Source organism: Piliocolobus tephrosceles, chromosome 10 (assembly GCF_002776525.5).
Source record: "Piliocolobus tephrosceles isolate RC106 chromosome 10, ASM277652v3, whole genome shotgun sequence".
Taxonomy (NCBI): domain Eukaryota; kingdom Metazoa; phylum Chordata; class Mammalia; order Primates; family Cercopithecidae; genus Piliocolobus; species Piliocolobus tephrosceles.
The window spans coordinates 43,305,393-43,317,832 of NC_045443.1; the positions used below are offsets into that span (position 1 = coordinate 43,305,393).

Genomic DNA, 12,440 nt, shown 5'->3' on the forward strand with positions numbered 1-12,440 from the left:
CTAAGTGGAAAATTAGATAATATCAAGACTACTATAAACCTGGTATTTAAAAGGATACTAGAGGCAGGTTTTCCTTTAAGCTCAGGTTCTTGGACTACAAAATCGTTAAATAGAAATTCTCTCTCCCTTGCAGAAAAGAAAACAACTGTTTCACCATTAAACCTTCCTTCAGCACCTGCTATATGCAAGTCACTGGAACAGGCATTGGGGAGACATGGGGGTATGTAATAAGTGATGCAAACAGGAGGCTATGGGAGTTCAGACTAGGAAATTATGGTGGGGAGGCAGGGCATATGGTCCATGGTGAAAGTCAGAGCCATGGCTTTAAGAAAGCAAAGGACTTAGAACTTGAGTTCAAATCTTCACTATCTCTAAGGGCCTGAGCATGCTACCTTTGTTTCCTTATCTAGGAAACAGAAGTTAGCACTATTACATTATCTTATCAAGTTATTGGGAGAATTAAATGAGAGAGCACATGTTAAACATCAGTCCAGCCCTTGGCACAGAGTAACAGCAATAGATGTTAGACAGTCCTCTCCATGGGGGAAATGAGACTTGAGATGGGAACAATTCAGCCAGGCTAAATGGAGTAAATGATGTACAAATATACAGAAGTAAGAATTTAAAATGCTTTAAGAATCATCAAATATATTCGGGGCGAATATCAAAACTTTATAGCCTAAATTTCTAATTTAAAAAATTCTCGATTAGAAAACAAATGATTTTGTCAAAGAAAAGTCCAACAACAGATGTTGCTGAGGATGTGGAAATAAAAGGAACGCTTATACACCATTGGTGGGAACTTAAATTAATACAGTCTCTATGGGAAACAGTATGGATATTCCTCAAGGAACTAAAAATAGAACACCATTCAATCTGGCAATCCCACTACTGGGTATCTACCCAAAGGAAAGGAAACTATTAAATCAAAAAATACCTGCATTCGTATATTTATCATGGTACTATTCACCATAGCAAAGTCATGGAATCAACCTAAGTATCCATCAACAGATGACTGGATAAAGAAAATATAGTGTAGATGTATACCACGAAATACTGTCACCAAAAATTTAATAAAACATGTCATTTGCAGCAATGTGGATAGAGCTGAAAGTCTATATGAAATGACTCAGAAACAGAAAGTCAAAACCTGAATGTTCTTACTTATAAGTGGGAGCTAAACAATGGGTCCACGTGGACAGAGAGAGTGAAATAATAGACACTGGAGACTCCAGAAAAAGGGAACGTGGGAGGCGGCAAGGGATGAAACAATACCCACTGGGTACAATGTTTACTATTTTAAAAGCCCAAACTTCACCACTATGTACTATATTTGTGTAACACAACTGGACTTGTAGCTCCTAAATCCATAAAAACAAAAAATTAAATAAAATTAAAAGTCCATGCATTGGCAAACTGCTGCATATATTAGTAAGATATGTTAGGGATGCTTTTTGGCTCCTCTAGTCTGGAAATTCAATTACCTGATCATGGTTAGAACTAATGACAGTGAATTTTTCATTAATAAATATAAAACCACTTGAACTGGACTAGTTTAATAAAGCATGACTATTTAAACTGTACATTAGATTTTCATATACTTTTTTCTGAGACAGAGTCTCAATCAGTCACCCAGGCTGCAGTGCAGATGTTCAATCTCCATTTCCCAGGCTCAAGTGATTCTAGTGCCTCAGCCTCCCAAGTAGCTGGGATTACACATGTGTACCACCACGCCCAGCTAATTTTTGTATTTTTAGTAGATACATAGTTTTGCTATGACAGCCAGGCTGGTCTTGAACTTTGGCCTCCCAAAGTGTTGGGATTACAGGCATGAGTCACCGCACCCGGTCTCATACACTTTTTTCAATGATGCTGTATATCACAATAAAATGTTTTTAAATGAAACGTATGTATTATTGATGTTGATTTTATTCATCGATGTTTTTCGTCTTTATCCAAGGGATCTGGTTCTTTTAGGCATGATTTCTCCAAGTCACCAGGATATACCAAAGTTAGGCAATACACTTATTACAAACTTAAGCTGGGATCATTACTTGGTATAAGCTATACAATCTGCAGACACTGTTTTCAGCTAGAACCTACTGGGAATCAAAAGGATGTGGAAGAAAAACCTTGGTCTCCTGAAACACAGGAGCTGACATTCCGGCCAAGGAGTGACCATACCAGCTAATACCAGTATAAGAACGTCAGGCTGTGCAGATTAAGATGAGGTAAGGAGTCCAGAGAAGGAAAAAAACAGCATAGACTGGGATTAGCCAGAGGAAACTAAAAGACAAAAGCCTAAGAACTAATATAGAGCTTGCAGTGAGCCGAGATCGCGCCACTGCACTCCAGCCTGGGCGACTGAGCAAGGCTCCGTCTCAAAAAAAAAAAAAAAAAAGAAATAATATAGAATGTTCTTAGCAAGAGATTGACATGATAAAAGCAATATCTTTGCAGGCAAACTCTGGTGGTTGTATATAGCATTGCTGCTAATGACTAGTTTGGTTTTTCTTTTATCTTTAAAGTTTTGAATCTTTCCACAGAACTAAGATTTACAGATCTGGCTGCAGAAGGTCAGCCTTCCCTTTCACACAGGCAGCCCTAAGAAACGTGGGCACTGAACTTTCCAAAATGAAATTGACTCAAAATATTTAAGTGTTGTTGTCAAAAGACTGTACAATGTCCCTTGGTATTTTTAGGGCATTGGTTCTAGGATACCCCTCTCTCTTCTGAAGATACTAAAATCTAAGGATGCTCAAGTCCCAAACATAAAATAGCTGTAGAATTTGCATATAATCTATGCATATCCTCCTGTATACTTTAAGTCATCTCTAGACTACTTATAATACCTAATATGAATGCTAGGTAAATAGTTGTTATAGTATATTTTAAAATTTGCATTTTTTTTTTTTTTTTGAGATGGAGTCTGGCTCTGTCGCCCGGGCGGGAGTGCAGTGGCTGGATCTCAGCTCACTGCAAGCTCCGCCTCCCGGGTTTACGCCATTCTCCTGCCTCAGCCTCCCGAGTAGCTGGGACTACAGGTGCCCGCCACCTCGCCTGGCTAGTTTTTTGTATTTTTTAGTAGAGACGGGGTTTCACCGGGTTAGTCTCGATCTCCTGACCTCATGATCCGCCCGTCTCGGCCTCCCAAAGTGCTGGGATTACAGGCTTCAGCCACCGCGCCCGGCCTAAAATTTGCATTTTTAAATTGTCAATTTGTGTTTGTTTTTTCAAAGATTTTCAATCCTCAGTGGAATCTGCAGTTGCAGAACCCAAAGATATGGGCAGCCAACTGTATTTCGTCAGGCTAATTTTATTATTATTATTACTATTATTATTATTATTTTAGAGACAAGTTCTTGCTTTGTTGCCCAAGCTGGAGTGCAGTGACACAATCATAACTCACTGTAACCTGGAGCTCCTAGGCCCAAGCAATCCTCTTGCCTCAGCCTCTCAAGTAGCTGGGACTACGGGCACATACACCACCACGCCCAGCTAATTTTTTAAAAAAAATGTGTATGGATGGAGTCTTGCTATGTTGACCAGGCTGGTCTCGGACTCCTGGGCTCAAGTAATTCTTCCAATCTTGCCTTCCCAAAGCACTGGGATTACAAGTGTGAACCACTGTGCTTGACCTAATCTGGGTAATTTTCATAACCAACTCAAGTCTACTAAGTCTATCCAGCAATTTCCCTCTGTCTTTCTTGTGGAGGGACTTTTTTTCCAGAGAGAATTTCCATTATATTTAAATTAATAGAAAAGCCTAAACATTTTCAAACAAACCAAACAAAACACCAATAAACTGCCTGTTACGGAAGATCTAAATTCCAGGCCTGGTAACACTCCCCTGGGTTGATAGCAAAGCATAGGTGAGCAGAGAAGAAAGAGATCCAGGCACTGTGACATGAAGGCGCATTCAGCCAGGTGAAACATTGTGCAGTTGAAGCGGATAAAGAGTAAGTCCCTGTGTGACTGCCAGCTGTTTCCTGCAGAACTTCTGCAGAATGAGAATAATGATACTGACTGACAGAGCCATAAGTAACCATTAAATAGCACATTAAAACACATTATTTGTAGAGTGCCTCCTTGATTTTGTCTCTTTCAGTCCACTTTCTGCAACAAGACTTAATAGGTTTTCCCAAAAATCTCCACTGGCTCCCCCAGTGAATAAGCCTCAAGCACAAATTCCTCGTCCTGCAATTCCAGGTACTGCTTAATTTGATTTTGCCTCAATGTTCCAATCTTAGCTTCCCCTGCTCCTCCTGAGAGGGGCTGAGGGCTGAGATAAGACCAGCAATATTCTGAGAGCAGAGAATGAAAAGCAGATGGCAGTAGGAATTCACTTTCCCTTGAGGAGGTCCTCTTTCTTCCTCTCAGCCAATCTTTCCCTATCAATTCAAAACCTTCATCATCCACAAGTCTTCCACACTCTGGTTTGGAATTTTTGGACTGTGACCTACTTACTGCTTTATCTGTACCGCACTGTCAACACTGCACTCATCTTCAATTGTGATTGTCCAGTGCCGTCTCTCAGCTCCCTCTAATATGTACCTACCCATACATTAACAACTCAGAGGAGCTCTCATAAGCTGAATAGGCATCTTCTGTTTAGAAATTAGGGAGTAGCTTAGGCTGGAGGGAAATTTAGCTCAATAAGAATGAAGTACTTAAAGCCTCCCTATATGGTGTTTCAACTTTTTCTTCTCTTTAAGTCTTTACATCTTTGCTTTGTATTTCTATACATTTAAAAAATATATAAAACCAACTTTTTGTAATGGAAAATTCCATTCAAATTAACTAGGTCAAGCAGCTTCTCACAAGTTTCTGTTATCTCACCATTTAAAAGATGCGCTTGCTTGTTACAAAGCACGACCTCTGGCAATATAATTGATGTAATATTTCTCTTTATTGACTTAAAATATGCTATGGATGAAGGTGCCTTTGACATGTGATCTCAGGATGATATAAAGTATTATTAAAAAAGAGTTCTCACTGTGTCTGTACCCATAAAACAGAATCTAATTAACCATTAGGTAGCCAATTGCTCTGTGAACAAACAAAACAAAACAAACTCTACAATGGGTGATTGGATGACCCTGAACAGACAAAGCCTTAAAAATGATGTAAGCTATTATACTCAGGTACATTGTGAAGAGAGGCAAGCAGCAGAAAGCTGTTATTTAAAACCAGAAACAAATCAACAGTAACAATCTAATTAAGGATGAGTTGTACAACAGAAAGATAATCTTCCTATTTTAATCTCCTACCCATCAGGTTCTTACTAGATTATACTGTTTCATCTGAGGAGTCATAACATAAAAGAGATGAGTGGTTGAACTTAAATGACCTTTCCCACTCCTTTCCCTGAAATGCTAACATTGTATTAAAAAAGAGAAAAAAATGAAAGGGAAGAAGCAAGTAACAAAGAGATTGGAAAACATGAAAAGGGGGAATTGAAGAAACAGGAACCTAAAGAGAAGAGAAGACTGAGAGGTAAACAAAGCCTTATTTGATGGACAAATTCCACTGAAAATAGGAAAAAAAAAAGACTTTAATTGTAACAGGAGAAATGAAAGCAAGAGAAGAATTTCCTGACATGAAAATTGAATACAGGGAGAAGTTATGGAATCTTCTTCCCTAAGGTATAGAAAACACAGAAGAAGAAGAAGAGGGATAACTTTTCAAGGGTCCTCTCAAGTGATAAAAATTTAGCCCACAAACTCCAAAAGATATATAAAGACAAGTGGATTCAGGGTGTAGTGACAAGAGTTGCCTCAAGTTCTTTTAAAAACAAATCTTAATGAAATAACATCAAATTTTGTTAAATAGTTCCTGGGTCATAATAGCAATAACTATACAGAAAGAGCAATAGCAGATAAATACTAAAATACGTGCATATTTGTCTGGGTATACTTAGAATAATCTACTAATGTTTCACCAAATTTAAGAAGCAAAACCAGCAATCATCTAAGACCTAGAGCAATGTTATTGCTTCTTGAGGTGGAGAAGAAAGAAGTGCTTGCCAAAGAAGGGGGACTGCATTTTTACTGATAGATTTTTCTCATACTAAGAGGCTTACTATTGCCAGATACTGTGCCAAGTATTTTACATGCATTTCCTCATTTATTTTCACAATAATTATATGTGGTTGGTACTATTTTTAGCCCCAGTTTGGGAAAATTAAGTAACTTGACCAAAGTTACATTACTATTAACCTATTTATGCTGGAGGTTGCATTTTTTGTGTGTGAAAAATTAGGCCTTGGCGATGACCTTGAGCAGTAGGATATAAATAAGTCTCACAAGCTTAGCGTTCCAATAATGGAACATTAGGAATAAATAGGCTAACTAACCTGTTGTGGCAGGGTTTGAACATAAGCAGGCTAAGTGGAGAGCCTATGTTCTTAACCTACAGATAATAGTGCATTAAATATTCCCCAAAAATACCGTGAGGTAAGGTATTATTATTTTCCCCATCTTAAAGGGATGGGATTGAAGCTCAGAGCATGAGATCAGTAAGATCTATAATAGAGCCAGGATTCAATGCAAGTCTAAATCCAAAGCCATGTACTTTACTCTCTCTCTCTCTGTCTCTCTCTCTCAGTCAATACATAATTTGTAATGTCCACCCTGTAGACATTACCTAGACACTAGGATAGGCAGTCCACCCTGCCTAGACACTAGGATAGGCAGAAGGAATATAAAGATGATTAAGACAGTCCCTTCTCACAAGAAGTTCACATTTAGAGGAAGAGTCTAGAGCTTTCTACTCAAAGTTTGGCTCATGGACCAGCAGTTATGGGTGTCACCTGGGAATTTGCTAGAAATCAGAATCGCAGGCCCCACCCCAGGCTTACTGAATCAGAATATGCATTTAACAAGGTTTCCAAGTGTTTCATATACACATTAAAACACCAGTTGGCAGCACTGGTCTAATGGATATTTTAAAAGGTATTATCATTCCAGGTATAGGTTTCTATGACTACAGCCCCAAAATTTAGGCATGAAATAAAACAACTGAACTGGAATAAGGGCAGATGTCTGAATGTTCAAATGACACTACTCTTATTTTCAACCACACTTAAAAGAATAATTCTTATTGTATCCAATTGCAAAGTTTCCAGGCAGAGCTATCAGCTAGATGCCAAGTAACACAACGTCAATGTTTGTTTTCAACATGTTCTCTAGCTTCCTAAAAGTTCACTGTTTGGGGAGAAGCGGTTTTCTTAGATTCATATAATTGGACCTACCCTCCTCTCACAAATTTGAGAAAGCCGTAGGAAGAATGAGGGGTATTTAGGTGTAGTTTTTGCAGGAATCATGGACTACTAAAATATGCCAATACAGTAAGCCAGATAACCCAATAGGGACCTTCAATAAAACTGGCAAGGGTCTTTTTCTTTATTAGCTTCATGCTATAACATGTTGCTTTTAATTGTCTTAGAGCCAGAAATGAAACAAGAGTCATGAACTGAGTCAGAGAAGGAGGGGGGAAAAAAAACCTCATCACACTGCATTTGCAATACAGGAACCAAAAGCCAATAGACCTCCCTCTGTGCCACCAACGCTTGCCTGGTCGGAGCCTATAGGGAAATGAGTTCATCCGGGCAAGGCGCCTAAGTCGCGGGTGAGAATGGATGTTTCTCCCATCTACTGCAAGTGGTAGTCATCTAAAAACTTGGCATTTTTAGTAAGTGACACTTTTAAAAATCAAGTTGAGATTCTAAACTGACTATTATAAATGACTCCCACTTTTAAGGCCCTTGAGGTTTGGATTGCTTTGATAATGGATTGCTTTGATATTTTTATAAAATCACAATGTCCTACTTGTGAGAATTCCTTCCACTGTTCAGTGGAGGTCAGTAGGGACTACTGAACCTTCCAGGAGTACAGCACATAAAATGGCCCTGGTAGCATTTAATAGAACTATTAAAGACTAGCTTTTTACCAATGCCCAAGCATTATAACCAGAGGGAGGAGGGTAGGGTAAAAATACACAAATTTTAGGCAGACCTTTGTGTACCCTTGGATAAGTTATTTTCTTTCTCTGAACCTTAGTTTTCCTTATTTGTAAATGGAAATTTTACATTTTTCTCATTTGCAGAAGAATACCTGCTTTGCATGGCAGTTATAAGGATATGTGGTAGCATATGTAAAATACCCGGCACTCAAGAAATGGGTATTATTATTAATAATTACTCAAAAAGGGTGAAAGAAGTAAGTACACTTGAGTCCCATAATAAGAACCATCATCCAGCACAGTTGACAGTACTTGGATAATAATGAGGAAGAGTGTCTGAGTTGAGAACTTAACCTCTAAGAACATTTAAAGGAGGAAAAAAGGAGAGACAAGGCTGGAACTTCTGAACATCTGTATTAATAAATGATGGTAGCTAAATCCTGTGCTGGACTTTTAATCACACATTTTATCAGAATGTAGACTATCAGAAATGATTCCTACAAAGATGCCTGGTTAGTTGACATAATATTCTTATCCTTTCCCACCCCAATTTCCTTTTGACCCTCCCAAAGTATAACACTGTAGGTGTTCTAATGGTCCTGCATATGCCACTCTCTTTTCCTAATCTTTTAAGAGGCTGTGCCACTAACTCCCAAGCTGGAGGGCTTCCTGCTAAGCCAATTAGACAATCAGTGGGTCTAAGAATGCCCCAAATCATTTTTTTAAAAAGACATTCGGTTCTACTCTTGTAACGTAAGCAATAAAGACCCAAGTGTTGGAAGGACTTGCCTGAGGACACAGCTAGTGGCTGGGAGCTTCCGGGCCAGCACTCTTCCTACCCTGACCCTCTACTTCTTCCCCATTGCTTCTCCCTTCAGTCATGGTCACTTTCCTTCTCTTTCTCTTTTATGTACTATGTCTCTATTATAGTTCCTCATAGAGTCATTTGGGCTTAACCATTATTATTATTTAAAATCCGTACTACAAATGATGCTTATAAGGATGACACACTTGTAGTTTAACACAGATTCATTAGCAAATGCAACTTTGACCATTTCTTGATTAAAATATGTACAGATGACTTTAGTACACGTTTGGATATGGGATGCAGTGAAATTCCAGTAGTCTGTTTAATTCATAACACAGAGCTTGGTTGGGGTTCAGTGTATTCATACATTTTTATTAGTCTCAATTGAAAGATTTTAAAAGATGAATAAATTACTTTCCTATTTGCTTCATCTGCTATTGCAGACTATGCCCAACAGATGTCACATAAGAAATTCAAATTGCATCTTCAAATGGAACATAACTTTAGTAATGAATAATTCAACAGAATAACTAAAAACCAGAATAATTTTTATAGCCATTTCTTTTTCTTTACTTTTTTTTTTTTTCCGAGACACAGTTTCACTCTGTTGCCGAGGCTGTAGTGCAGCAGCATGATCTTGGCTCACTGCAACCTCCACCTCCCAGGTTCAAGCGATTCTCCTGCCTCAGCCTCCTAAGTAGCTGGGAATACAGGCATGCACCCCCAAGCATGCCTAATTTTTTGTATTTTTAGTAGAGACGAGGTTTCACCAGGTTGGTCAGGCTGGTCTCGAATTCTTGACCTCAAATGATTCACCCACCTCGGCCTCCCAAAGGGCTGGGATTACAGATGTGAGCCACGAGCCATTTCTTTCACTTGGCAGGAAGTGTTAGTGGACAAATACTCACCTATTTATCTGACCATTTTCTACTTCGGTGAAATCATTGGAATCATTGCTAATGTTATCATCTTCAGGCACTGTCATGTTTTGCAACTCAGTTAATTCGAGTCCACTTTTGAAATGCATCATGATTAGAAAGTATCTGTAGTTTGAAAATTAGTCCAAATTTCTCCTGTTCTCAGTGTATTTAGAAGTAGATACCAAAAATGGAAGCTTGACACCCCTAAAATATAGCAAAATAAAAAAATAACTAAACATATGAAAACACTACTGATTAAAAATAAATTACCACAAATAAACAAGTAGTTAATTTACTGATTATACAACTTTTACATGTTGCTACTAGATGCATTAAAGCAATCTTTGTCTATCAAGTTATGGAGGTGTATCTAAATTTTATGCCTTTTATAAATTTCCTTCCACTTTAGACTATACAGTGAATCATGTCCCATAATCTTACTGATCAGGTTTATAAGACTATCATGCTAGCTGTAGGTAGCAGAGACCCCCTTTTATGATATGAAGCAGTGTTGTTGTTGTCGTTGTTGTTTTTTGAGATGGAGTTTCACTCTTGTTGCCAGGCTGGAGTGCAATGGCACAGTCTCAGCTCACTGCAACCTCCGCCTCCCTGGTTCAAGCAATTCTCCTGCCTCAGCCTCCCAAGTAGTTGTGATTACAGCCATGTGCCACCATGCCCAGCTAATTTCTGTATTTTTAGTAGAGACAGGGTTTCTCCATGTTGGTCAGGCTGTTCTCGAACTCCTGACCTCAGGTGATCCACCCTCCTCGGCCTTCCAAAGTATTCAGATTACAGACGTGAGGCATCGCGCCTGGCCTGAAGCAGTATTTTTAAAATGAAAGTGATTCAGTTATTTTAATGTGTCAGATCACAGAGCACACATATAGCTGGGTACAGACTGCAGAGACACAAAAACACCTTCAGTTTAGCAATCCCAGCTTAAAAAAAAAAAAAATGCAAATCCTGGGATCAAGTACCCAACCTGGTAGTCAACCAGTAAACAACAAATTTATGTTTTGAAATTTTGCAAGTAGTGTATCCATCAACTGCAAGAGATTAAATCAATCTCTTCAATGAAATCACTTTACGTCAGGGAATTAGGGAATTAAAAACTCATACTCAAAGGATTTGGCTTAATCCATCTGCTACTATATTACTCATCAGAAATGAAAAACTTCCAGAGTTCACATTTTCTCCCATATGGATGACTGTGGTTTAAGTTTCTGTGGGATCACCCATAGTAAGTAGGGAGGGAGAAAAAGAATTTTGGGGGCACAGCAGCCTCACGAATTAAAAATCAGATGGCTTGTCTATGGCCATGTCACCCTGAATGTGCCCAATCATGTCTAAAAAGCAGATGGCCACAGAGGCAAATGCAATTTCAAAAGCAAGGCCTATAATGCATGGGGAGCCTCACTGTGATACTCTCAGCAAAGTGCTGGGGACCATGGAATGAAGGAGAACGTCAATGAGCAGTTTTTTTTTTTTTTTAATGTCATTAGCAAATCCCCTTAGACAATGCTTTGAACTTTGTCTGATCCTAAATTCCATAAGATGGCTGTAGTCTAGTTAAGGGTCAAACTCCAATGTGCCCAACTAAGTAGTATTTCAAGAAGCATCTTATTAATTTCTATTATTTTGAAGATCCACAGAAAGTGCTCTAGAATGATAACTTTTCCAGGTATCCCCCTCTTTTCCTCTTTCCATAACCAGGCCACACATTATTCTTTTCATTCACACAGTCTCTTATCTAGAATAAAACCTCCCTGGTTTCAGGATCCTGTAATGTGCCATAATACACACAGGTTCTAGGAGCCTCGTTTGTTTATAACATCTCAGGTTCTAGGAGCCTCGTCTTGTCTTCAGGGCAGGGCACCTCCTCAAGAAGGAAGAGAGCCAGGACAGGGAGATTTGAGCCCCATGACTCCTGGTCTGAGGCTGATTCATCTAACCACAGTGGTGGTGCTAGAGACTGGCCCATCTCTGATTGTTTCTGGTACCTTCACGCAGTGGTGATGTTTTACCATCTGCCTTATTTTGCAAAAGCTGAAATGAATTAAAATGGCTGAGCCCCATTCTTACCCCTTGCCCCTCTTTGATGAAAGCTGTCCAAATGGGCTAGACTGGGTAATTCTAAAAGTCTTGCCACATTGACTCCCTCCTGTGTGACTACATCCCAGGCTACTGAAGTGATATTACAGGGCTGATAGAAAGTTAATTCAGTGGATGGCATTTCCAATCTGGGTTAAGGAGACTTTTCTCTCTACAAAATGGAAGGAAATAGGGCACTAGACAAAAATTTTCTGCAGTGAGAAAGGATTGACTAATAATAGATCTTGAGTCTACTGTTTAAATTTTTATATTCAAAATACATATGTATGTATATATATGTGTGTGTATGTATGCATATCACACACACACATGCCTGTGTGTGTAAAACTAGTAAGAAATAGAGAAGAAGGCAAAAGAATGAAAACAACAGATGAAGTCCTGGCCACTAAAATTAGGTCAATATTATGCAAATGCTAGTACAAATTAATCACAAAGAATAATTTTTTATTATTATCAAATAACCTCTCTGAAACCTAACTTGTTCTTGAAAATCAAAATAGAAATTGAAGGGAAAAATTAACAAAATTAATGACACCTATCAGCAAGGCCACACTTGAAAAAATAGTATAAATTCAACTTATTATATATTTATTGAGTACTAAGTGATGAAGGGATTGAAAAAGCTTGAAAAATGTTAA

General features: G+C 38.5%; 1 protein-coding gene across 3 annotated transcripts in view; it reads right to left on the reverse strand.

Moving 5' to 3' along the window:
* SLC38A1 (solute carrier family 38 member 1) overlaps window positions 1–12,440 on the reverse strand; it is an 85,070-nt gene that overhangs the window by 45,686 nt on the left and 26,944 nt on the right. For all 3 annotated transcript variants that reach the window (XM_023231182.3, XM_023231181.3, XM_023231180.3), the window contains one exon: window positions 9,679–9,894. In XM_023231182.3, coding sequence (XP_023086950.1) covers window positions 9,679–9,800 — 122 coding nt within the window. In that variant the 5' untranslated portion in view covers window positions 9,801–9,894. The remainder of the gene's footprint in view (window positions 1–9,678; window positions 9,895–12,440) is intronic.